General features: G+C 47.8%; 1 protein-coding gene across 2 annotated transcripts in view; it reads right to left on the reverse strand.

The window, feature by feature from the left end:
- Positions 1 to 7,430: 7,430 nt before the first annotated feature.
- Positions 7,431 to 22,513, reverse strand: part of ADAM33 (ADAM metallopeptidase domain 33) — a 97,345-nt gene continuing 82,262 nt past the window's right edge. For both annotated transcript variants that reach the window (XM_081876728.1, XM_081876727.1), the window contains exons 19-24: positions 21,545 to 21,692; positions 20,461 to 20,578; positions 18,867 to 19,118; positions 15,909 to 16,072; positions 14,881 to 14,898; positions 7,431 to 11,315 (exon numbers count right to left, since the gene is read on the reverse strand). In XM_081876728.1, coding sequence (XP_081732854.1) covers positions 11,264 to 11,315; positions 14,881 to 14,898; positions 15,909 to 16,072; positions 18,867 to 19,118; positions 20,461 to 20,578; positions 21,545 to 21,692 — 752 coding nt within the window. In that variant the 3' untranslated portion in view covers positions 7,431 to 11,263. The remainder of the gene's footprint in view (positions 11,316 to 14,880; positions 14,899 to 15,908; positions 16,073 to 18,866; positions 19,119 to 20,460; positions 20,579 to 21,544; positions 21,693 to 22,513) is intronic.

The following is a 22,513-nucleotide window of genomic DNA, read 5'->3' on the forward strand; positions in this document are numbered from 1 at the left end:
TCCATCTTGGGTGGCCCTGCACGGCATGGCTCATAGCTTCTCTGAGTTATTCAAGCCCCTTCGCCACGGCAAGGCAGTGGTCCATGAAGGGGTTTTCCCAGTAGTGATGTATGGAAGTAAGAGATGGACCATAAAGAAGGCTGATTGCCAAAGAATTTATGCTTTTGAATTATGATGTTGGAGGAGACTCTTGAGAGTCCCATGAACTGCAAGAAGATCAAACCTCTCCACTCTGAAATAAATCAGCCCTGAGTGCTCACTGGAAGGACAGATCCTGAAGCTGAGGCTCCAATACTTTGGCCACCTCATGAGAAGAGAAGACTCCCTGGAAAATACCCTGATGTTGGGAAAGATGGAGGGCACAAGGAGAAGGGGACAACAGAGGACGAGATGGTTGGACAGTGTTCTTGAAGCTACCAGCATGAGTTTGACCAAACTGCGGGAGGCAGTGGAAGACAGGAGTGCCTGGCGTGCTCTGGTCCATGGGGTCATGAAGAGTCGGACACGACTAAACGACTAAACAACAGATAACTCTGGGGGTCCCTTCAAACTCTACAATTTGGTAACCAGCTGGTTCACTCTTCCAAGTGACAGCCCTTCAGATATTTGAAGATGGCTCTCGTATCTCCTCTCAGTCTCCTCTTTTCCAGACTAAGCATACCCAACTCCTTCAATTGTTCCTCATAATAAGTCTTGGTTTCCAGACCCTTCATCTTGGTCTCCCTCCTCTGCACACCTTCCAGTTTATTGATATCTTCCTTAAACTAGAATGCCCAGAACTGGACACAATGCTTGGCCTTGAATATATCTATTTTGTGTCATTCTGGAAAAACAAAACAACATTCTGGGGGTTCGGGGTTAGCATTATTCTTATTTCGGGTTACCTATGGCTAGGGGCACACCATAATTTGCCCATCAGTGTAATTCTGGTGGTCAACAAAAGAGGTTCAAAGACTCACAGAATGTGGTGCAGAAATGAGGCAAACGGAACCTATGTTTGAAAAATGGGAAACGAAAATGGACATTTGTGAACGAGGGTGCGCTTCTGAGAAAGTGGACTCTGGTCAGCAGAAACGTTTGCCATAATAAATTTCTTGTGCCTTTTAAGATGCCTCAAGACTCTTGTCTGGTTTGGCAGCTGTAGACCAGCAGAGCTACCTTTCTGGAAATTGGGGGAAAGCAAAGTTCTTTTCTGGGGTGAGATGCAGTTGCGCTGCTAGATAAGGAATATACAGACAGCTTTGACACTGGTAATCATGTTGTGTGGATGCCTGATGATCGTCTTCCAAAGCAACTACAGTGGTACCTCGGGTTAAGTACTTAATTCGTTCCGGAGGTCCGTTCTTAACCTGAAACTGTTCTTAACCTGAAGCACCACTTTAGCTAAAGGGGCCTCCCGCTGCCTCATGATTTCTGTTCTCATCCTGAAGCAAAGTTCTTAACCCGAGGTACTATTTCTGGGTTAGCGGAGTCTGTAACCTGAAGCATCTGTAACCTGAAGCGTATGTAACCCGAGGTACCACTGTACTCTGTTCTGAACTTAAAAATGGAAAGCATAATGCTGGTGGTCAGCAAAAGAGGTTTAAAGACTCTCTCAAGGCAAATCTAAAAAAATGTAGTATAAACACTTGACAACTGTGAAACACTGGCCTGCAAGTGCTCCAGTTGGAGAACAGCCTTGACCAAAGGTGTCATGGGCTTTGAAGACACTCGAACTCAGGACACAAGGGAGAAACGTGCTAAGAGGAAGACACGCTTGGCAAATCCACACCATGATCAACTCCCGCCCGGAAATCTATGTCCCCACTGTGGAAGGATGTGTGGATCCAGAATTGGCCTCCACAGTCACTTACGGACTCACTGTTAAAACCGTGTTCATGGAAGACAATCTTACTCGGCTACGAGTTATGGCCAAAGAAGAAAGAAGAAGAAGCACCATCTTCTTTTCAGCACTTGGGGCCTGATCCAGGGAAGAGGGCCGGGCGTTTGCAGCGCAAGACACAAATGCTGCGACATCGGCCTGCCAGCTTCTTGGGGTTTTGTGCTGCTGCAGCTACAGCCGACCGCTGGGTGGAGGCCAGAAAGCGAACAATTGAAGGGTTTGGGGGGGGGGTGGCAACAGCGCTGGTGGTAATTACTTAATTGCTTAAGCACTGATTAATAAGCAAAACTTGTCTTTCCAGCAACATGCAAATCGCCTCTAATGGAAAATCCAGGAAAAGACTCAGCAGGAGGGCTCCCCTTTCTTTTCTTTTCTTTTTTTAAAAAGGGGGAATTGTTTATCAAGGATCCAGACAGGAAAGATAGAGGAGGAGGAAGCAAAAGAGTGAAAGGCATAGAATTGTAGAATGGGAAGGGACATCCAGGAGTCATCTAGTTTAACCCGCTGCAGGACACTGGGAGACAAGTCAAAGGAGACAAGGGGAATGGGGCTACACTGTCTCATCCTGACCCATTCCAGTCTACTCTACACATGAGTTGTTGTTGTTGTTGTTGTTAATTCTGTTGGGAGCTGCCCAGTGGTTGGGGAAACCTGGCCAGATGGGCAGTATTTAAATAAATTATTATTATTATTATTATTATTATTATTATTATTATTATTATTAGGGGTAGATTGAGGTTGAATCCTGATAAGACAGAAGTACTGTTTTTGGGGGAAAGGGGGTGTGTGGGACTTCCTGGTCCTGAATGGGGTAACTGTGCCCCTGAAGGACCAGGTGCGCAGCCTGGGAGTCATTCTGGACTCACAGCTGTCCATGGAGGCACAGGTCCATTCTGTGTCCAGGGCAGCTGCTTATCAGATCCATCTGGTACACAGGATGAGACCCTACCTGCCCGCAGACTGTCTTGCCAGAGTGATGCATGCTCTGGTTATCTCTCGCTTGGACTACTGCAATGCGCTCTATGTGGGGCTACCTTTGAAGGTGACTCGGAAACTGCAGTTAATCCAGAATGCGGCAGCTAGACTGGTGACTGGAAGTGGCCACCGAGATCCATATAACACCAGTCCTGAGAGATCTGCATTGGCTCCCAGTACGTTTCCGAGCACAATTCAAAGTGTTGGTGCTGACCTTTAAAGCCCTAAATGGCCCCTGTCCAGTATATCTGAAGGAGCGTCTCCACCCCCTTTGTTCTGCCCGGACACTGAGTCCAGCTCTGAGGGCCTTCTGGCAGTTCCCTCATTGCAAGAAGCGATGATACAGGGAACATCTTCCTGCTGTTTAGTCAGAATCTCCTTTGTTGTAACTTGAAGCCTTGGGTTCGAGTCTTACCCTCCTGAGCAAGAGAAAGCAGGCCTTGGGCTTAATACCCTTTTAAACTGTGTTGGGGGGGGGGATTATCGGGCTCTTCTTGTTTTTGTTTTCATTGTGTTTTTATATTGCGATTTTATGTTGTGGACCTCCCTGTGAGCTGCAGATATAGGGCGGAATAGAAATTAAACAAGCAAACAAATAATGCAGCATCCAGGGGCATTGCCCTCATCAAAATGCCATCTCATATTGTGGAAATAATAGTGCAGCGGTTTTCAACCAGTGTGCCGTAGTTTTCTATGAGGTAGAATTGGAGGGGGAACTGGTTTGGAAGAGACACTTCGACCAGATCAGAGCCAGGGCACCTCCGAACACAGAATTTCAAGCAGAACCAGAGGACAGAGAAATGGGTATTTATTGGCGGAAATGACTGGCAGAATCCGAGACCAGGGAGAGGAGCCGGTGGAAGAAGATTGGAAAAAAATTAAAGATTATTTACAGAAATATTGTAAAATTAATGAGCTTTAGAAAAATTGTGGAATGAAGTTATAGGGCTTTGGCAGAAATGTTAAAAGGAACTAGGTACAGATAGATTGTTAATGTATTAAAGGGAAAAAACAAGGTTAGAATATGTTAAGATTAATTACAGGACAGAAAACAGAGGAAGATGGAAAGGAATTGCTGAAACAGTTAATTGAAGTGGAATACAAAAAGTGAGGCGTGAGGAAGTCAATGAAACAAGTGAATGAAAGCTAAGATTGAAAATATTGGAAGTGTTTCTAATTGTTCTTGTTTTGTTTTGTTAATTCAATGTTTTATGTAGTGTTCTTGTTTTTGTTTTTGTATTGTATTATATTGATTTGTTTAATTCTTTTTCTTTCTTTTTGTAATCTTTAAACTCTTAATAAATATTATTTATTTATTTATTTATTTATTTATTTATTTATTTATTTTTTTTAAAAAAAGGGTATTTAAGGAGATACTGTGCTCAGGCCAGGGTGGGAACCAGATGGGTTGCGGGTGACTGAGTTACCCCACCAGGGTGACTTCAGGTCAGAATCCTCAGTGGCTCCATCGGCAGTGACCCCTTCGGAGCCGGCCTCGCTAACGGCCCCACTCATACCGGAGGAACCTCTTGGGTCACTCACTCGGGCACAGGAACCACGACGGGGCCAGCGGGGGCAGAAAAGGCTGGCACACCTTGATGACTATGTTTGTTCCTTTCGTTAGGAAGTTGGGGGGGGAGGAGTGTTGGGTTTAACACCTTTTATGTTACAAGGCACGTTTTAACCAATCGTATAAGCGTTGGCATTAATAGAACGTTCTAATGGCAAGTAAGCCTTGAATGCTGGTCAGTCGTGCTGCGGGCGACACTGTCCTCTGTTGCTCTATCCTTCCCTGCCTCCTCTGATTTTCTCTCGCATCTCTGCCTCCCCAAGGCTTGCACAGCTGTTTGTTGCAGCAGCCCTGGCCATAAGCTCCCCAAGTGAATGGCGCCCCTGGTGCTGGCCAGGGGGTGCTTCCCAGGCCCCTGTGGGACACTGTGAAGAGGCACCTCTCTTTGGGGTAGGTGGGGCAGCTCGGAGACCAGGGACAGCAGCAATGGCTGCCCAGAGGAATCCCAAGGAGAGGGGAGGGAACGCCCCACAAGGGAGGGTATTCAAAGAAGTGTGAGATGCTGCCAGCTCTGCAGGCAAGGAATGACCTAACCAGGCTCCTAAGCCCCACAGGGGTGCTGCAGAATGTAGTTGGGAAAAGGAGCCGGGGACCCAAAAAGGTTGGAAACCTCTGATCTGGCGCATTGTGCTGTCCCCTAGTGCTAGACAGTTCAAGATCAGCACCTACATCACGGCCTAGGACCCTCGTACTTACGGGACCGCCTCTCCCGGTATGCCCCACAGAGGACCTTAAGGTCCATAAATAGCGACACCCTAGAGGTCCCAGGCCCTAAGGAAGTCAGATTAGCCTCAAACAGAGGCAGGGCCTTTTCAGCACTGGCCCCGGCCTGGTGGAACGCTCTGTCTCAAGAGACCAGGGCCCTGCGGGATCTGATTTCTTTCCACAGGGCCTGTAAGACAGAGTTGTTTTGCCTGGCCTTTGACTTGGAATCAACTTGATCCCCTTCCCCTCTTTCCTCTTTCCTTTCTCCTTCTGTGATAGAACTCCTATTTGGGGACTTCCCTGGCTTTTTTCTGGCCCATGTAGGACCAGTCTGGATAGTTGGCCTTGGTGAAGATTTGATGTTTTTGATTTGAGTTCCTACTGAAATGAGGCCGCATTTTAATGTACTAAATCTTGTTTTAAGTTGTATTTTAATCAATTGTTTTTACCTGGTGTTAGCCGCTCTGAGCTCGGTCTTGGCTGGGGAGGGCGGGGTATAAATATTTATTATTATTATTATTATTATTACTTTTCATGTATTGGCATTAGGGCCTTTTGCCCCCTGTATAGGGTGACTCTGGTTGGGCTGTGGTCTCCTCCTTTGTCCACTTTGGGGCAGACAAGGAAGCGGACGACCCACAGGGAGTCTTTCAGCTGCAGCTCCAACCACGGCCTCTTTGTCTCCCTGCAGGCTTTGAAGAAAATTGACTCCGGAGACGGAGACGGTCTCCACAACTCGCCAGAGATGTTTGATTTGTTTCATGACAAAGACCGTCTAAATAGGATTTGGAGATGAGACGGGTGGAAATCTGCACACAAAGGGAACCGAGTCCCTCAGGAAGGCTGGCAAACGCTTTGAGACCCAGCCACAGGTTTAAGCGCTCAGCTGGGACAATGGCACTCTGCTGCCATCTGGTGCCAGCTGCACATTAAGATAAGCAAGTGGACAGCGAACTGGCCGGCCAGCATAGAATCATAGAATTGTAGACTACCCATAGGGGTATGGGAAGTGGGTGTCGCTGTGGGTTAAACCACAGACCCTAGGGCTTGCCAATCAGAAGGTCGGCGGTTCGAATCCCCCCGGCGGGGTGAGCTCCCATTGCTTGGTCCCTGCTCCTGCCAACCTAGCAGTTTGAAAGCACGTCAAAGTGCAAGTAGATAAATAGGTACCACTCCGGTGGGAAGGTAAATTGCGTTTCCGTGCGCTGCTCTGGTTCGCCAGAAGCGGCTTAATCATGCTGGCCACATGACCCGGAAGCTGTACACCGGCTCCCTCGGCCAATAAAGCAAGATGAGCGCTGCAACCCCAGAGTCGTCCGCAACTGGACCTAATGGTCAGGGGTCCCTTTACCATTTAAATCAGGGGTCAGCTAACTTTTTTGGGAGGGGGCCGGTTCACCATCCCCCAGACCTTGTGGCGGATCGGACCGCGCGTGTGCGTGCGTGCGTGCGTGCGTGCATACATACATACACACAGACACACACACACACACACACACACTGGATGGGGTTTCTTTCTCTCCCCCTCATTCCCCCAGCCCCTTGCCTCCCCGTGCCTCCCTATGGTGCTGCCGGCGCAAGGGCTGGCTGGCTCCGGAGAGGCGCTGCTCAAAATGGCACTCAGCCAGCTCAGCTCAGCCCAGCCCCCTTCCTCCTCTACGCAGGGCGGGGAGAAGCCAGGAGGAGGGAGGGGGGAGACGCTGTGGTGTGTAAGAGGGAGGGGGGAAATGGTGCCCCCCCCAAAAAAATGGTGGTGCAGAAAAACAAAAACAAAAAAATAATAATGAAGGCATCCACACGATCCAGGGCAATTGGACCGGATCTGGCCCACGGCAGTGGCGTAGCGTGGGGGGTGCAGGGGGGGCCGGCCGCACCGGGCGCAACATCTGGGGGTTAGGGAAATCCACGGGTTAGGGGGCGCAAATCCACGGGTTAGGGGGCGCAAATCCATGGGTTAGGGGGCGCAAATTACTTGCCTTGCCCCGGGTGCTGATAACCCACGCTACGCCACTGGCCCACGGCCCGTAGTTTGCTCACCCCTGTTGTAGATGATGACTTCCAAGCCATCCTAAATATCTTCGCAGAAGATTACAGAAAGCTTGACTTATTGCTCCATATCCAAAAAAACCAAGCACCAGAAAATGCATTTTGCTTTCAATTAATCTTTCTAATACATAGCGTTAGGATTTAATGTATTGGAACCTGTCGTTATGACTTATGGCACTTAACATTTGAAGGTGGGGTAATAACTGTGATTTTAAAACTTTAAATAAAAAAAGAGGCACACACGCACCCATCTAGATTTAAATAAGAAAAAGCCCTTTATTTCCTTGTTACCCTTCAGAAGGGAAATGGGGGTTCTAAAGTCCTCATGTCGAAGGCACAAACATTTTGCAGAAAGGTGCATAGCAGAAACACTGCGGCTTCGGACCTACAAGAGCTCCGTACACACAGAGGAGAAGGACCAATTGCCATCTTTGGACCACACGTCAAAGGCAAGATCCTGCTTGCTCATCTGAAACACTAACTGTGGCTAGAGACCACCAGAAGTTGCAACAGAAGGCTGGTGGTCCGTTGGGGGGTGAATGGGGGCCCTGCCCCACCACGCTCAGTCCGCCCTCAGCCAGCCCCCACCTACCTTCCTGCCTTAATGCAAACCAACATTCACTCTGCCTGTCATTTGCTGTGACACCTCGAATCCAGGGGTAGAATCTCACCCAACCTTCTCCAATCACAGTGCTTGTGAGCATTCCAATCTTTCAAGTCTCAGAACTGTCCCAATGCTTTCATTCTTTGGCTAGCTCACTGAACGTCAAAAGGAGTTTTGGTGGCATTTGCGTCCAGCTTATTTTATCCTCCAAGAGCTTTTGTTTTCCTTGCTCTCAGCCCTCCCGCTCCCAATGTGCACCAGCTGGGTGCAAAATTGGCAGGGCCTCCTGCAGCCCCCTTTATGCCCATGGAGGAGAACTCTTGTGGCGAAGGCAACGCAACAGGAACACGAGGGAAACCCACACCCGGGGAGGAGCATTGATGCTGACGATGCACACCTGCAAGGCCATTATTAAGGAAGAAGAAAGCCTTTGGAGATTTCCAGCAATATGCAAGGCAGTGGGAGGGACGAGGGAAGGACTGTAAGGTCAGGGAGAGGAATCAGGAACTGTGCGAGGCACTGAAATCTCACCCTCGCAACCATTTGCAACACCCTCCCTGACATAGCTGTCAACATTTCCCTTTTTTTTTAAGGGAAATTCCCTTATTCCGAATAGGATTCCTCACAAGAAAAGGGAAAAGTTGACAGCTATGCTCCCTAACCCTATTCATTGTCTTCTGCACTTGAAGCAAGTTCACTGCACAATCTGAGATGCTTGCCTTGGGTTTCCCTAAAAATACTGCAGAAGATGCTGAGGTGCAGCCTTTGGACTGGGATGTGCTGAGTGCAGAGTGTCACCAGTACACATGCAGACCTTGATTATTGGTGCTTCTTGGGAGAAAAGCAATGACAAACCTAGACAGCATCTTAAAAAGCAGAGACATCACCTTGCCAACAAAGGTCCCTATAGTTAAAGCTCTGGTTTTCCCAGTGGCGATGTATGGAAGTAAGAGCTGGGCCATAAAGAAAGCTGATTGCCGAAGAATGGATGCTTTTGAATTCTGGTGCTGGAGCAGACTCTGGAGAGTCCCATGGACTGCAAGAAGATCAACCCTGTCCATTCTGAAGGAAATCAGCCCTGAGTGCTCACTGGAAGGACATATCCTGAAGCTGAGGCTCCAATACTTTGGCCATCTCATGAGAAGAGAAGACTCCCTGGAAAAAACCCTGATGTTGGGAAAGATGGAGGGCGCAAGGAGAAGGGGGCGACAGAGGACGAGATGGTGGGACAGTGTTCTTGAAGCTACCAGCATGAGTTTGACCAAACTGCGGGAGGCAGTGGAAGACAGGAGTGCCTGGCGTGCTCTGGTCCAGGGGGTCATGAAGAGTCGGACACGACTAAACGACTAAACAACAACAACAACAAAAGAAAATCCAAGAGTCATGAGTGGAATCGGCCTTGAATTGCAATCTCCTCCTTACGGCATCCTGAGTTCCAGAAACTTTCATTTTATTTAATTAAAAAAAAAACAAAGCTCTTAGAGGGTTAAGTTGTCCGAGTTCCCCCCTCGTGCACTGAAAGCAGAAATGCAGGCCTTGGCTTAGCAAAGAAGAGGGCAATGTCAAGCTTCAACCAAATGAGTGGTCCAGACGCAAACTCCAAGGGGGAATAACCTCTTCGCAATGCCGTGGAGTCATTCCCAAAAAGAAAAGGAAAACCACCCACCCACTACGGTTTCACAGGGAAAAAATGTCAGTCCCTGGAGAAGGCATTGCAGCTCCCACCAAGAACTTATTGATGCTTCTGAACAAAGAGATGGGTTTCATATTTGTCCAAAAGTCACATTCTCAGGCCCCGACCCTAGGATGTTGGACATTGGTTGTTGACTGGAAGGGGAAAGGCACTCGTCACGGTCTCAGTGAGTCGTCTTTCCTATTTTTGTTACGAGAGGAGTCCTAGGGCTGGAGACAGGCTCAGTGAAGCCCTGAGACTCAGGGATCAGTTCATCTCTTCCAGGGACGGAGGAGACCCCAGAGAGGATGCTTCATGGATGAAGATGACCTGGGATCAACTACTTGAGCACCAAAAAAACATATCACCCATCTTGCGCTTCTCTTTTCTTTTCCATCTTTTCCTTTTTTGTTGTTAACTGAAAGGCACCTAAACAGAGGTTGTCTCCAGCTCAGGAAACCAAGGTGAGAAACAACCAGAGGTGGGGGAAATGAACCTCTCCTTGCTCTGGGGAGCACGATGACCCCCCCCCAACACTTCCTGAGAAGGCAAGAGGGCAGAGGGCCATCTCTCTGAGCATGGTGCGCACACAACTCCCTCCAAACTGGGGGTCACCCTTGACAGCGTGGGCAGGCTTTGGAGGTGCAGGACAGCCAGAAGGAAGACCGCCTGCCTTCTCCTGAGCTTGGAGCTGGGATGTGAGCCAAGAACATCCTTAAATGCCACTACCCCAGGTGACGCTTGTCAGCCCTTTAGCAGCTATTTCAGGATGGGCAAGCATGCGGCAAACACATGGTCTGCTCTGGGTCTTAACATTTGCACTTAGTGGGTTGTGAGATTGCATGAGTTGTCTCTTCTGCGACGGGAGACACACCACTCACCGTTGCCATAAGCGTCACAAGTCTCACCACTGCCTGGAACATTGAGAATTGCTCTATACCAGGTCAGATGATAAATCTGCCTTGCTCAGTATTACCACTTCTGACAATTCTCCTGGGGCTCAGGTAGAGGAGAGTCACATTTTGCCCTGTTCCCTTTTAAAACCCAGAGATGTCCAGGACTGAATTTGGGACTTTCTGCTTGGAAACCGGACACCCTGGCAGCCAGCTGTGGAACAAAATGGCAGGCGCTGGCACCGTGCGCCAGCCGAAACTCAAACCCAGCTCATGAAGCTGGATTATTATTATTTTTAATGCGAGAGCATTTCACCAGCCTTTCCCAACCTGGTGCCCCCACCCAGATGTTTCGGACTACAACTCCCATAGCCCCAGCTGCTTTGCCCCAAGGGCAGCATACATTTTTTTAGAAAACAGTCCCAACAAAGTTTTGTAACGCCAGCTATAAGGGGGACGATGTCCAGCACTCAGATCCCAGAGGTGAGAGAGAGAGAGGTTGTGCATCCCGTGAGGTTGTGCAAAACACAGAGGTAGCAACCAGCAGTCCACAGCTTGCGGGCAGTTGGTGTGGATCAGAACTAGGCTCAGTGCAAAAACCTGCTTCTGGAGGTAGGCAGACGTTAAGTCCTTGATGGGCAGCGGTCTGCGAGCACGTCAAAATGAAACTTCTCCCCCAGTCACTTATTTTGTCCCAAATCCCCATCACACAAAAGTACCATTTTTTTCCCCTTGGCCCAGTCTCCACCCCCTCCCTTCTTCGTTATCGATGAAAACAGTTCCTATTTTCTCTCTTTAAAAAAACACAAAAACAAACAGTCTTTGGTAGCAAAAATTCCCCGTGTTAGCCGGAGTAGTGCAAATGAGGAAGGAGGACCCTGACGAGGGTCAGCCGGGACTCTCGTTTCCACAGTTGTCATTTCTTAAAAGGGAAAGATGCTGTCTGGACTTTCAGGCCTGGAACGGGTCTGAAGAAGAAGAAGAAGATGGTCAGCACAAGTCAGGAGGACATCAGGAGAACAGAGATGAACTGCAGAGTCCCAAGTAAGCCATGCTAGCTGATAGGTTACAGGGGGAGGGAAAGCAGCCCAGCACCTAGGCTAATAGAGAACAACAAACCACTGTGTTGCAAACTTAACACAACAAACAATACAAGCAACACGAAGACCAGCATACTAGATAGCACTGCAGTTCTTATGGCATAATATACACGATTTAGTGCAACAAAAACAAAATGTGTACACTTGTAAATTCTCTAATATATTTGAAATCAAATGAACACACGTCTGTCAATCTTTGAAAGTCCGTAGAAGTATAATAAGTCTATAGTTGAAACAAAGTAATAGATGCTATCCTGTGGGCTAAGCGGTAAAACATTTTAGGCGTTCATGGTGCCGAAGTAGTAAGTGAATAACATATTAAATATTACATATCCTTATGACCACTGCTCCTTGTGCATTTTTCTAATCTATGGGTTGTGCTGAAGAAGATTCCAGCGAAACAATCAGATTATCCAGGATCACTGTCCTACATTGTTATTCACTTACTACTTACTACCAAATGGCCTCGGTCCTGTATACCTGAAGGAGCATCTCCACCCTCATCATTCAGACCGGACACTGAGGTCCAGCGTCCTTCTGGCGGTTCCCTCGCTGCGAGAAATGAGGTTACAGGGAACCAGGCAGAGGGCCTTCTTGGTGGTGGCACCCGCCCTGTGGAACGCCCTCCCAGCAGATGCCAAGGAAATAAGAAGCTATCCTATTTTTAAAAAACATCTGAAGGCAGCCCTGTCTAGGGAAGTTTTTAATATTTAATGCTGTGTTGTTTTTAACACTCGATTGGGAGTCGCCCAGAGTGGCTGGGGAGACTCAGCCGGATGGGCGGGGGTGTTGTGTTGTGTTGTGTTGTGTTGTGTTGTGTTGTGTTGTGTTGTGTTGTGTTGTGTTGTGTTGTGTTTATTTTATTTTATTTTATTTTATTTTATTTTATTTTATTTTATTTTATTTTATTTTATTTTATTTTATTATTTTATTTTATTATTTTATTTTATTTTATTTTATTTTATTTTATTTTATTTTATTTTATTTTATTTTATTTTATTTTATTTTATTTTATTTTATTTTATTTTCATCCTGCCAGAGGCCCGGCACCTCCTTCCCAAAGCCCAAGAAGTTTCTGCCCCACTTAGGACTCTCATGTGCATGTCATCAACCCCCTCGGAAGGTGATGCCTCTGGCCCTAGCTGTTCCCCTACGAAAAATTTCACTGCACACCACAGAGGGTACTTCTGGGTCCACTGCTGTCGCTCGAGGCTCAGGTGGCCTCGGTGGCCCGGAGTGCCTTCCATCAGCTTTGGCTGGTGACCCTGCTGCACCCTTATCGGGACACGGTTAGCCTAACTTCTGTCATCTATGCCCTGGTAATCTCTAGGTTAGATTACTGCAATGGGGCTGCCTCTGAAGGTGGTTCAGAAATTCATACAGAATTCAGCAGCCAGGTTCCTCACCAGGGTTTGAGTATACCACACCTGACTTAAGTGGCTGCCAGTTAATTTCTGGGCCCCAAGTGCTGGTTTTGACCTATAAATCCTTAAATGGCTCAGGAACTCAATGCCTCAAGGACAGCCTCTCCCCATATGAACTGTCCCGGACCCTGCAATCCTCATTGAAATGAGGCTGTATTTTAATGTTGTGCTTTAATCTTGTATTTAAGTTGTATTTCGATCAATTTGTTTTTATACCAGGTGTTAGCCGTCCTGAGCCTGGTCTTGGCTGGGGAGGGCAGGGTATAAATTATAATAATAATAATAATAATAATAATAATAATAATAATAATAATAATAATAATAATTTATTATTTGTACCCCGCCCATCTGGCTGGGTTTCCCCAGCCACTCTGGGCGGCTTCCAACAGAGATAAAAAATACACTAAAATGTCACATATTAAAAACTTCCCTGAACAGGGCTGCCTTCAGATGTCTTCTGAATGTCAGGTAGTTGTCCATCGCCTTGACATCCGATGGGAGGGCATTCCACAGGGCGGGCGCCACCACCGAGAAGGCCCTCTGCCTGGTTCCCTGCAACTTGGCCTCTCTCAGTGAGGGAACCGCCAGAAGGCCCTCGGCGCTGGACCTCAGTGTCCGGGCAGAACGATGGGGGAGGAGACGCTCCTTCAGATATACTGGACCGAGGCCATTTAGGGCTTTAAAGGTCAGCACCAACACTTTGAATTGTGCTCGGAAACGTACTGGGAGCCAATGTAGGTCTTTCAAGACCAGTATTATATGGTCTCGGCGGCCGCTCCCAGTCACCAGTCTAGCTGCCGCATTCTGTATTAGTTGTAGTTGTAGTTTTTATTATTATTATTATTATTATTATTATTATTATTATTTGAGGCCCTTTTTTGTGTGCCTCCTCCATGAGAGGTCCAGAGGGTGGCAACACAAGAACAAGGGCTTTTCTGCAGTCGCTGTATGTGGGAGGCTTCCCTGGCGTCTTTTATACAGTGGTACCTCGCAAGACGAAATTAATCCATTTCGCGAGTCTCTTCGTCTTGTGGTTTTTTCGTCTTGCGAAGCATGGCTATTAGCGGCTTAGCGGCTATTAGCGGCTTAGCGGCTTAGCAGCTATTAGCGGCTTAGCGGCTTAGCGGCTATTAACAGCTTAGCGGCTTTAAGAAAAAGTAAACAAACTCGCAAGAACTCGCAAGACATTTCGTCTTGCAAAGCAAGCCCATAGGGAAATTCGTCTTGCGGAACGACTCAAAAAACGGAAAACTCTTTCGTCTAGCGAGTTTTTCGTCTTGCGAGGCATTTGTCTTGCAGGGCACCACTGTATATATATTAAGATGTCAGGTGAAAACATTCTTCTTCTCCCAGGCCTTTGGCTAACTGAATAAGCTAGAGCATGGGTAGGCAAACTAAGGCACGGGGGCTGGATCCGGCCTGTGGACGGTCCAGGAATCAGCATGTTTTTACATGAGTAGAATGTGTCCTTTTCTTTAAAATGCATCTCTGGGTTATTTGTGGGGCATAGGAATTCGTTCACCCCCCCCCAAAAAAATATATAGTCCAGCCCCCCACAAGGTCTGAGGGACAGTGGACCAGCCCCCTGCTCAAAAAGTTTGCTGACCCCTGAGCTAGAGGTTTTTAAACTGTTGGGGAAGTATTGTTTTGTCTGTTATTATGTTAATAAAGGTATTATTATAATATTATTATTATTATGTCTTTTTGTGTTTTTATCCTGTAAACTGCCTTAGGGTCCTCAAAGGAAGGGTGGTATTGAAACTTAATAAATAAATGAATAGAATAAATTATCAGGGTTGTAGTTCAATGGTGCTGAAGGCCTCATCTGCTTTTCCCTGGGTCCTCACCCACCACAGGGCAAGCGACCCCTGGAAGGCTTCACATGAGGGAATTCGACCCTCATACAGAAAAGAGTTCCATAATGCACAATAAAAGCAGCAGAAGCAAACATCAGGAGAGCAGGAAATGGGGTTTTCCCCCAACAGCAGCAGGGGCAAGGTCCTACTCACCTCTGAGGTGGCACCGGCCTGTGTGGAGGGGGAAAAACAAAGAGTCTTCGTTAATGGTTTGGAAACAGATTCTGTTGCTCCTATACCCATATCAGGGGTAGGCACTACACCAACTTTCCTGGTCTCGAGTTGGAAAATTGCCAGACTTCATAACTCAAGAACACTCTCTCAGTTATAGGACTTTGCAAGCAAGTGAACCAAGGTCTTGGAAGCAAAAGACCCTCTCTGGGCTCAGAGAGAGGAGATGACTTGTAACACCTGCAAATAGTGTGTGCATGGAAAGTGGTCCATGTTGGTATTTGCCTAGTAAAGGCAACTCTGCTAAACAGCTGTCTTCTGTGCAGAGCTTAACCCCAACAGAGTCTCCAACAGACCACATAAACACAAACTGCCAAGGCGAAAAGCCCACAAGACGCTTTCTTTCAGAATTCCTAAAAATGATACAAGAACTCTTAAGCCTAGACATGGTTCCAGGGGAAACAGTTGGCCAGAACCCCCAGATGATTGCTTGATACTGCAGTCTCTGCCCATCTATATTCTTCCAACGGGACACGGGTGGTGCTGTGGGTTAAACCACAGAGCCTAGGACTTGCCGATCAGAAGGTCGGCGGTTCAAATCCACGCGACGGGGTGAGCTCCCGTTGCTCGGTCCCAGCTCCTGCCAACCTAGCAGTTCAAAAGCACAAAAAGTGCAAGTAGATAAATAGGTACCGCTCCGACGGGAAGGTATACGGCGTTTCCGTGCGCTGCTCTGGTTCACCAGACCCGGAAGCTGTACGCCGGCCCCCTCGGCCAGTAAAGCAAGATGAGCGCCGCAACCCCAGAGTCTGCCACGACTGGACCTAATGGTCAGGGGTCCCTTTACCTTTACCTTATATTCTTCCAACAGCAGCCCCCTCCTTGCTCCCACCACCCCACTTCTGTGGTAACTCCAATCCTTGCTGTCTGGCTTCCTTGGTAACTTAGAGGTGCTAATGATCAAGTGGTAGATAAATGTGTTGAGCAAATTAATAGATAAACAAACTTACTTCAGCGGTCTGGAGAGGGGGCTCGTGGCATTGAGACCTGCGGGCTTGGCATTGGCTGGAGGCACCATGACCAGCAAGGCCTGACCCTGAGCTGGCGGCAGTTCTTTAGCCAGGAGGGGGTTCCCCGGGAGCGGCCGGCGTGGCGGCCTCTGCTTTGGATCGACCTAGCAGGGAAGGAAACATGGTCAGAGACTGCCAAATGAAGAGGACAGGATCAGGCCAATGCCCCACCTAGTTCAGAATCCTGTTCTCACAGTGGCCTTTGGGAAACCAGCAAGCAGGGTTCGACCACAAGAGCAACTCTCCCTTCCTGTGGTTCCCAGCAATGAGTATTCAAAAGCGTTGTTGCTTCTGATTAGGAAGTCAAGGAATAGCCAGCCTGGCCAATAGCTATTAGTAGCCCTCTCCTCATCCATGAATATATCTAACCCTCTTTTAAAGCCATACAAGTTGGTGACCATCACTGCCTCCTGCAGTGACCTTGCACTGCTGGAATAGCTTAGTCGGTAGAGCATGAGACTCTTAACCTCAGGTTCGTGGGTTCGAATCCCACGTTGGACAAAAAGATTTCTGCATTTCAAGGGGTTGGACTAGATGAGCTTCGTGGTCCCTTCTATTACTATGACGCTGTGCGTTTTATCTGTCCTGAGTCTTCCAACTGTCAGCTTCATTACCTGTCTCGTGTAGTGCAATACGGAGAATCTCTATCCGCCTTCTCCGGGCGGTGCAAATTTTATAAACTTCCATCGTGTCGTGAAAAGTAATCCAAGAAAAAAGCACACCAATAACTCAGGCCAATGTAAGTTTCAATAGTGGGAGTGGTCCCTACTCACAAATCAATAGTAACAAAATCTAATCCGTTCAAAAGTATGTATTCTGACAAGGATTACAAACTCAAATAGAGATTACAGACTCCAACAGAGATCACAAACTCAAACTCATAAAAATATGTATAACACAGTAATTCACTACAGAATTAGCGATAAGAGTTTATGAGTAGAGATAAGTTCATGTTAGTCCAGATTCGTCATGGAAGCCTTAGTTTCAATCATTGAGCAGAAGTCAGAAGTCAATTATGGATTAGAAACCAGGACAGGGCCCTGTTTTGATGTATTCACCTTCATCATCTGGAAGTATGAAATATTACATGAAAATACATTTAAATTCTAAATTATCATAAATTATAATTTATAAAACAGTATTATATAACATTTGAAACCACTGAAACTTACATTGGCCTGAGTTCTTGGTGTGCTTTTTTCTTGGTATATTTAATAACAAGAACTCCAACTTATTTAACATGAAAAGTAATCCAAGCAGTGAACCAAACATCCCATCAGCTGACTTTGAGGACCAATCCCTGCCCACCAGGTCCTATAAAAGCACTGAACTGAGAGGTTGCTCTTCAGTCTGAGCAGGAAACTGCCCCAGCTTCTGGTGAGAAGAAACCACTTTTCCTTTAGGTCACGGTTTCCCAAAATTGGGTCCCCAGCTGTTACAATGCCCATCATCCCTAGTGTGGGGTATAACATCACTGTAGCAGTCAAGTACGACACTTCCTGTTTGCCCAGAGTGAACACACAGGGGGATGTTAATTCCAGCCAGGAGGACTACCTGTCACACCTGTCTGGAGCATCTTCCCCCTGCATGTGACAGGTGGATGGGCGTGACCCCAGGAGACCCCATAAAAGGGCCAGTCATGCAGCCATCTTCCTCTTGTTGCTCTTCTTCTTCCCCATTTCTTTCTTGATGTATTTTGCTATCTGCTGGCTCTCGGCCAGCAGCACATGGGCTCATCCCCATATGGGATGAACTCAAACTCTCTTCTGTTGTTGTTTGTTGTTTAGTCGTTTAGTCATGTCCGACTCTTCGTGACCCCCTGGACCAGAGCACGCCAGGCAGTCCTGTCTTCCACTGCCTCCCGCAGTACAAACTCATGTTCGTAGCTTCAAGAACACTGTCCCACCATCTCGTCCTCTGTCATCCCCTTCTCCTTGTGCCCTCCATCTTTCCCAACATCAGGGTCTTTTCCAGGGAGTCGAGTCTTCTCTTGAGTTGGCCAAAGTCTTGGAGCCTCAGCTTCAGCATCTGTCCTTCCAGTGAGCACTCAGGGCTGATTTCCTTCAGAATGGATGGGTTTGATCTTCTTGCAGTCCATGGGACTCTCAAGAGTCTCCTCCAGCACCCTAATTCAAAAGCATCAATTCTTCGGCGATCAGCCTTCTTTATGGTCCAGCTTTCACTTCCATGCATCACTACTGGGAAAACCAGAGCTTTTCTCTTCTGTAGCCAGAAGCTAAAGCCTGCCTTCAGGGAACCTACTGTGAACTGAATGTAAGTAAACATCTTATTACAGTGGACGCTCAGGTTGCGAACATGATCCGAGCGGGAGGCATGTTCGCAACCCGCAGCATTCACAACCCGCAGCGCCACATCTGTGCACGTGCGGGTCGCGATTCGGTGCTTCTGCGCATGCAGAAAGCACAATTTAGTGTTTTGCGCATTCGCAAGCGCCGAAACCTGGAAGTAACCCGTTCTGGTACTTCCGGGTTCATCGTGGTGCGCAACCCAAAAACGCACAACATGAAGTGTCTGTAACTCAAGGTATGCCTGTATTTTTAAGAAAAGACTGTTGTGTCTTTATTCTTTTTAAGAGGGGACAAAGGGGATTTACCAGGAACAAATCTATTCTGGACAAGCCAGACTTGATTGCTTAAGTAAAGAGATTCAAATGAATTTACAAACTCGCTTCCTGCTTTATATAGGTGAATGTACTCTGCTACTGATTCACTAGCGTGAGTGAGGAAGGATAATATTTAATCAATATATTCTCTCCTAGTATCCACAACATTCCCACCCTAGCTAGCAGGACCAGTGGTCAGGGACGAAGGAAACTGTAGTTCAAATACAGCTGGATCTTGAAAGGGTGGACTCCCCTGAGGCCTGTTCTGGACTCACCAACGCGGTCCTGACGGGGCTGGTGGGAAGAGGCTTCTTCGGCGGAGGGAGTTTGTTTTGCGTGCCGAATTTCGCACCAGCGGCCGCGGCGGGAGATTTGTTGAAAGGCAGCGGAGGCGGCCTGGAAGGCTTGAGGTCTTTTGGGAGAGCAGCAACCGGGGCAGGGGCAGGGCGGAGAGGGCGGACCACGTTGACCGGGTGGGAAGCGCCTTGGAGAGGATTTGGTTTGGGTGGGAAAACACCTCTTGTTGCCTGTAGAGAAAAGAGAGAGAGAGAAGTTAAAGGTGAATTTCCCCCTCGTTTAAGGCGGAGGCAGTTTCCGCAGAGCGAAGGTGCAAATGAGCGGACACGATCCTGTCCCCTCCCCTTACGAGCATTTATTTTAAAATCTGCACATTTCTAGCGGTTTCTAAATTAGGGTTGGGCATTGTGGAGGAAGACCGCCTGAGTCGAGAGTCTGATAACCAATCCCCGATTTGCGGCACGGTTTCAAGGTTGCTTGCATCAAGATTTGAGGAGCATACAAACGTTTGTTGAGAAAACAACCCAGAAGCTTTTCTTTTGGGAATTACAGTGGACGCTCGGGTTGTGAACGTGATCCGTGCAGGAGGCACGTCCGAACCCGCAGCGTCTGCAACTCGCAGCGCTGCGGGTTGCGATTCGGCACTTCTGCGCAAAGTGCGATTTAATACCTATGCGCATGCGCAAGTGCCGAAACCCAGAAGTAACCCGTTCTGGCACTTCTGGGTTTTGGTGCATCCATAACCTGAAAACACGCAACTCTGTAACCTGAGGTATGACTGTATAGGGACGGAACTACCTAAACTGTATAGAATTCTATTTACGTACGCTACTACAGTGGCAAGAATGTTACTTGCCCCAAAATGGAAAGAAGAAGAAGTCCCAGTAAAGGAAGAATGGGATACAAAAACTTATGGAATATGCGGAAATGGCAAAACTCACCGGAAGAATAATAAATCAAGGTAACAAAATAAAAGAATGGAAATGGTTTATTGAATATATGCAGATAAATTGTAAACAGATAAGAACATTGGCAGGATTATTATAATAACCTTCAGTCTCACAAGAGTATGTATTTAAAGTGGATGAATAAACAAGCAAATCAAGTTGATTTGGATATGCAGAAGATATTAAAAATAAATTTAAGGAACAGAGGAAAGAGGGGGGAGGAAGTCAAGTTTCGAAATGTTAAGGTGATTGTAAATTTGATGAAATGTATTAATCTGAAAAGTACAGAGAGAGAGAGAGAGAGAGAGAGAGAGAGAGAGAGAGAGAGAGAGAGAGTAGTACCTCTGGTTGCAAACAGGATCCATTCCGGAGTCCCGTTCGCAACATGAAAAGAATACAACCCACAGCGATGCGTCTGCGCACACGCGGGTTGCGATTCGCCGCTTCTGCGCATGCGCGTGATGTCATTTTGCGCTTCTGCACATGCGTGAGTGGCAAAACCCAGAAGTAACCCTTTCCGGTACTTCCAGGTCGCCGAAGGACGCAACCTGAAAACGCTCAACCTGAAGCAAACCTAACAAGAGGTAATGACTGTATATATAAAACATTTCAGGAGCATACTCACTTGGCTGGAACTGCTGGCCGCAGTTTTATTGGAGAAGGAAGAAGAGGAGGAAATGTCTTGCAAAGTGAAGGCTGAGTTTGAGTGTCCCTGATTTGCCTTCCGATTGACAGCCCCATTCCTGCCAGGAAATACCAAAGGGAATGGAAGTTAACTTCTGGCAAATGGGGGGGGGGGGCTCCCTCCAGATCTGTACGGAGGAGGAAGGGAGAAAAAGAGAGAGGTGGGAGAAGGACAAGGGAACCTTCTAACAAGGCCCACCTGAAACTGGGACAAATGCAAACTCTGAGCTCTAGAGTGCCCACCTATGGCCGATTCGCACTGGAGGAATTTGCACCCGGGAGCTGTGCAGGACCTCCCCAGAGGCACCAGTGAAAGCTTTCGTGGGCACTGGGTTGACGACCCCCGGTCTATACACTGACTCCCAGCAGCCCTCCGTGTTTTCAAGCAGGGGACATGCCCAGCCCTGCCTGGAGATGCAGAAATCGAACCCAAGACCTTCTGAAGGTAAAGCAGAGTACAGTGGATGCTCGTGTTGCGAACGTGGTCCGTGCAGGAGGCACGTTCGCAACCCGCAGCGTTCGCAACCTGCAGCGCCGCTTCTGCGCACACGCGGGTTGTGATTCGGGACTTCTGCGCATGCGCAAAGTGCGATTTAGCGCTTCTGCACATGTGCGACAGCCGAAACCAGGAAGTAACCCATTCCAGTACTTCCGGGTTTCGGCACATCCGTAACCCGAAAAAACACAACCCAAGTCTGTAACCCAAGGTATGACTGTATGGCCCTTTCCCAGATGTCTTGGTCTCTGTGCAACAAGAGGCTTATTTCTATTACAGAATAGTTTTCCTTCAAAGGAAGGGGCAGCCGAGAGGACGAAAGTGGACGTCCACTCTAGAACAGGGTTTCCCAAACTGTTTGGGGGCTATCGTTCCCATCATCCCTGACCACTGCTCCTGCTAGCTAGTGGCGATGGGAGTTGTAGTTCAGAAAAACAGCTGGAGACCTAAGTTTGGGAAACTCTGATCTAGCGCAAGGCCTAGGAAATCCTGAGAAAAAGGGGAGGCAGCCTTCTGGGTCTCTGCTCACCTGTAGGTCTCGTGGCTCTTTCTTAAGCCTTTGAACCACTTGTTGAGCAATGAGCTTTCCCTCCGGTAGTACCAATAGAGTCCGAGGGACAAAGCCGGCAGGAACAGGAAGAAAAAAAGCAGCAGGACGATCAGGACGGCTTCATGATCTGTAGGAAGAGGCACAGGGATAGGAAACGGTCATGAAACCAAGGCGCATAAAGGGATGGGCTTGGTTTATGACCCAGGTTGTCAATCTAAGCCATGCATTGCAGGGGGCTGGGCTAATGATGCTCGGGTCCCTTCCAAGGCTACAATTATAGGATTCTATGTCGCGCTGTGGTCTAAACCACTGAGCCTCTTGGGCTTGCCAATCAGAAGGTCGGCGGTTCGAATCCCCGCGACGGGGTGAGCTCCCATTGCTCGGTCCCAGCTCCTGCCAACCTAGCAGTTCGAAAGCACATCAAAGTGCAAGTAGATAAATAGGTACCACTCTGGCAGGAAGGTAAACGGCATTTCCGTGCGCTGCTCTGGTTTGCCAGAAGCGGCTTAGTCCTGCTGGCCACATGACCCGGAAGCTGTACACCGGCTCCCTCAGCCAGTAAAGCGAGATGAACGCCCCAACCCCAGAGTCGGCCATGACTGGACCTAACGGCCAGGGGTCCCTTTACCTTTATGTAAAACAACTGCAGGCTCAGGAGCAGGGGAATCTTGTTGCGGCTGCCCACACAGTATATCACTGGGTACTCAGTAAACTACTGCTCCTATTTATGGAGGCTCTATTCTGCTATCATCAGAGGAACTTCACTTATTGGGTTGTTTTTATTTTTGTTAAGTATTTCATGGTTTTATATCTTGATTTTATTCTGCGAACCGCCCTGAGACCCCCGGGTATAGGGCGGTATATAAATTCTAATTCTAATACTAATTCTAATTTGAAGAAGAAGAAGAAGATTTCACCCTTTGCCCTCCAGGTGCCCTCCAGGTGTTT

The sequence above is a fragment of the Podarcis erhardii genome (assembly GCF_964252035.2).
Source record: "Podarcis erhardii genome assembly, chromosome: 9".
NCBI lineage: Eukaryota > Metazoa > Chordata > Lepidosauria > Squamata > Lacertidae > Podarcis > Podarcis erhardii.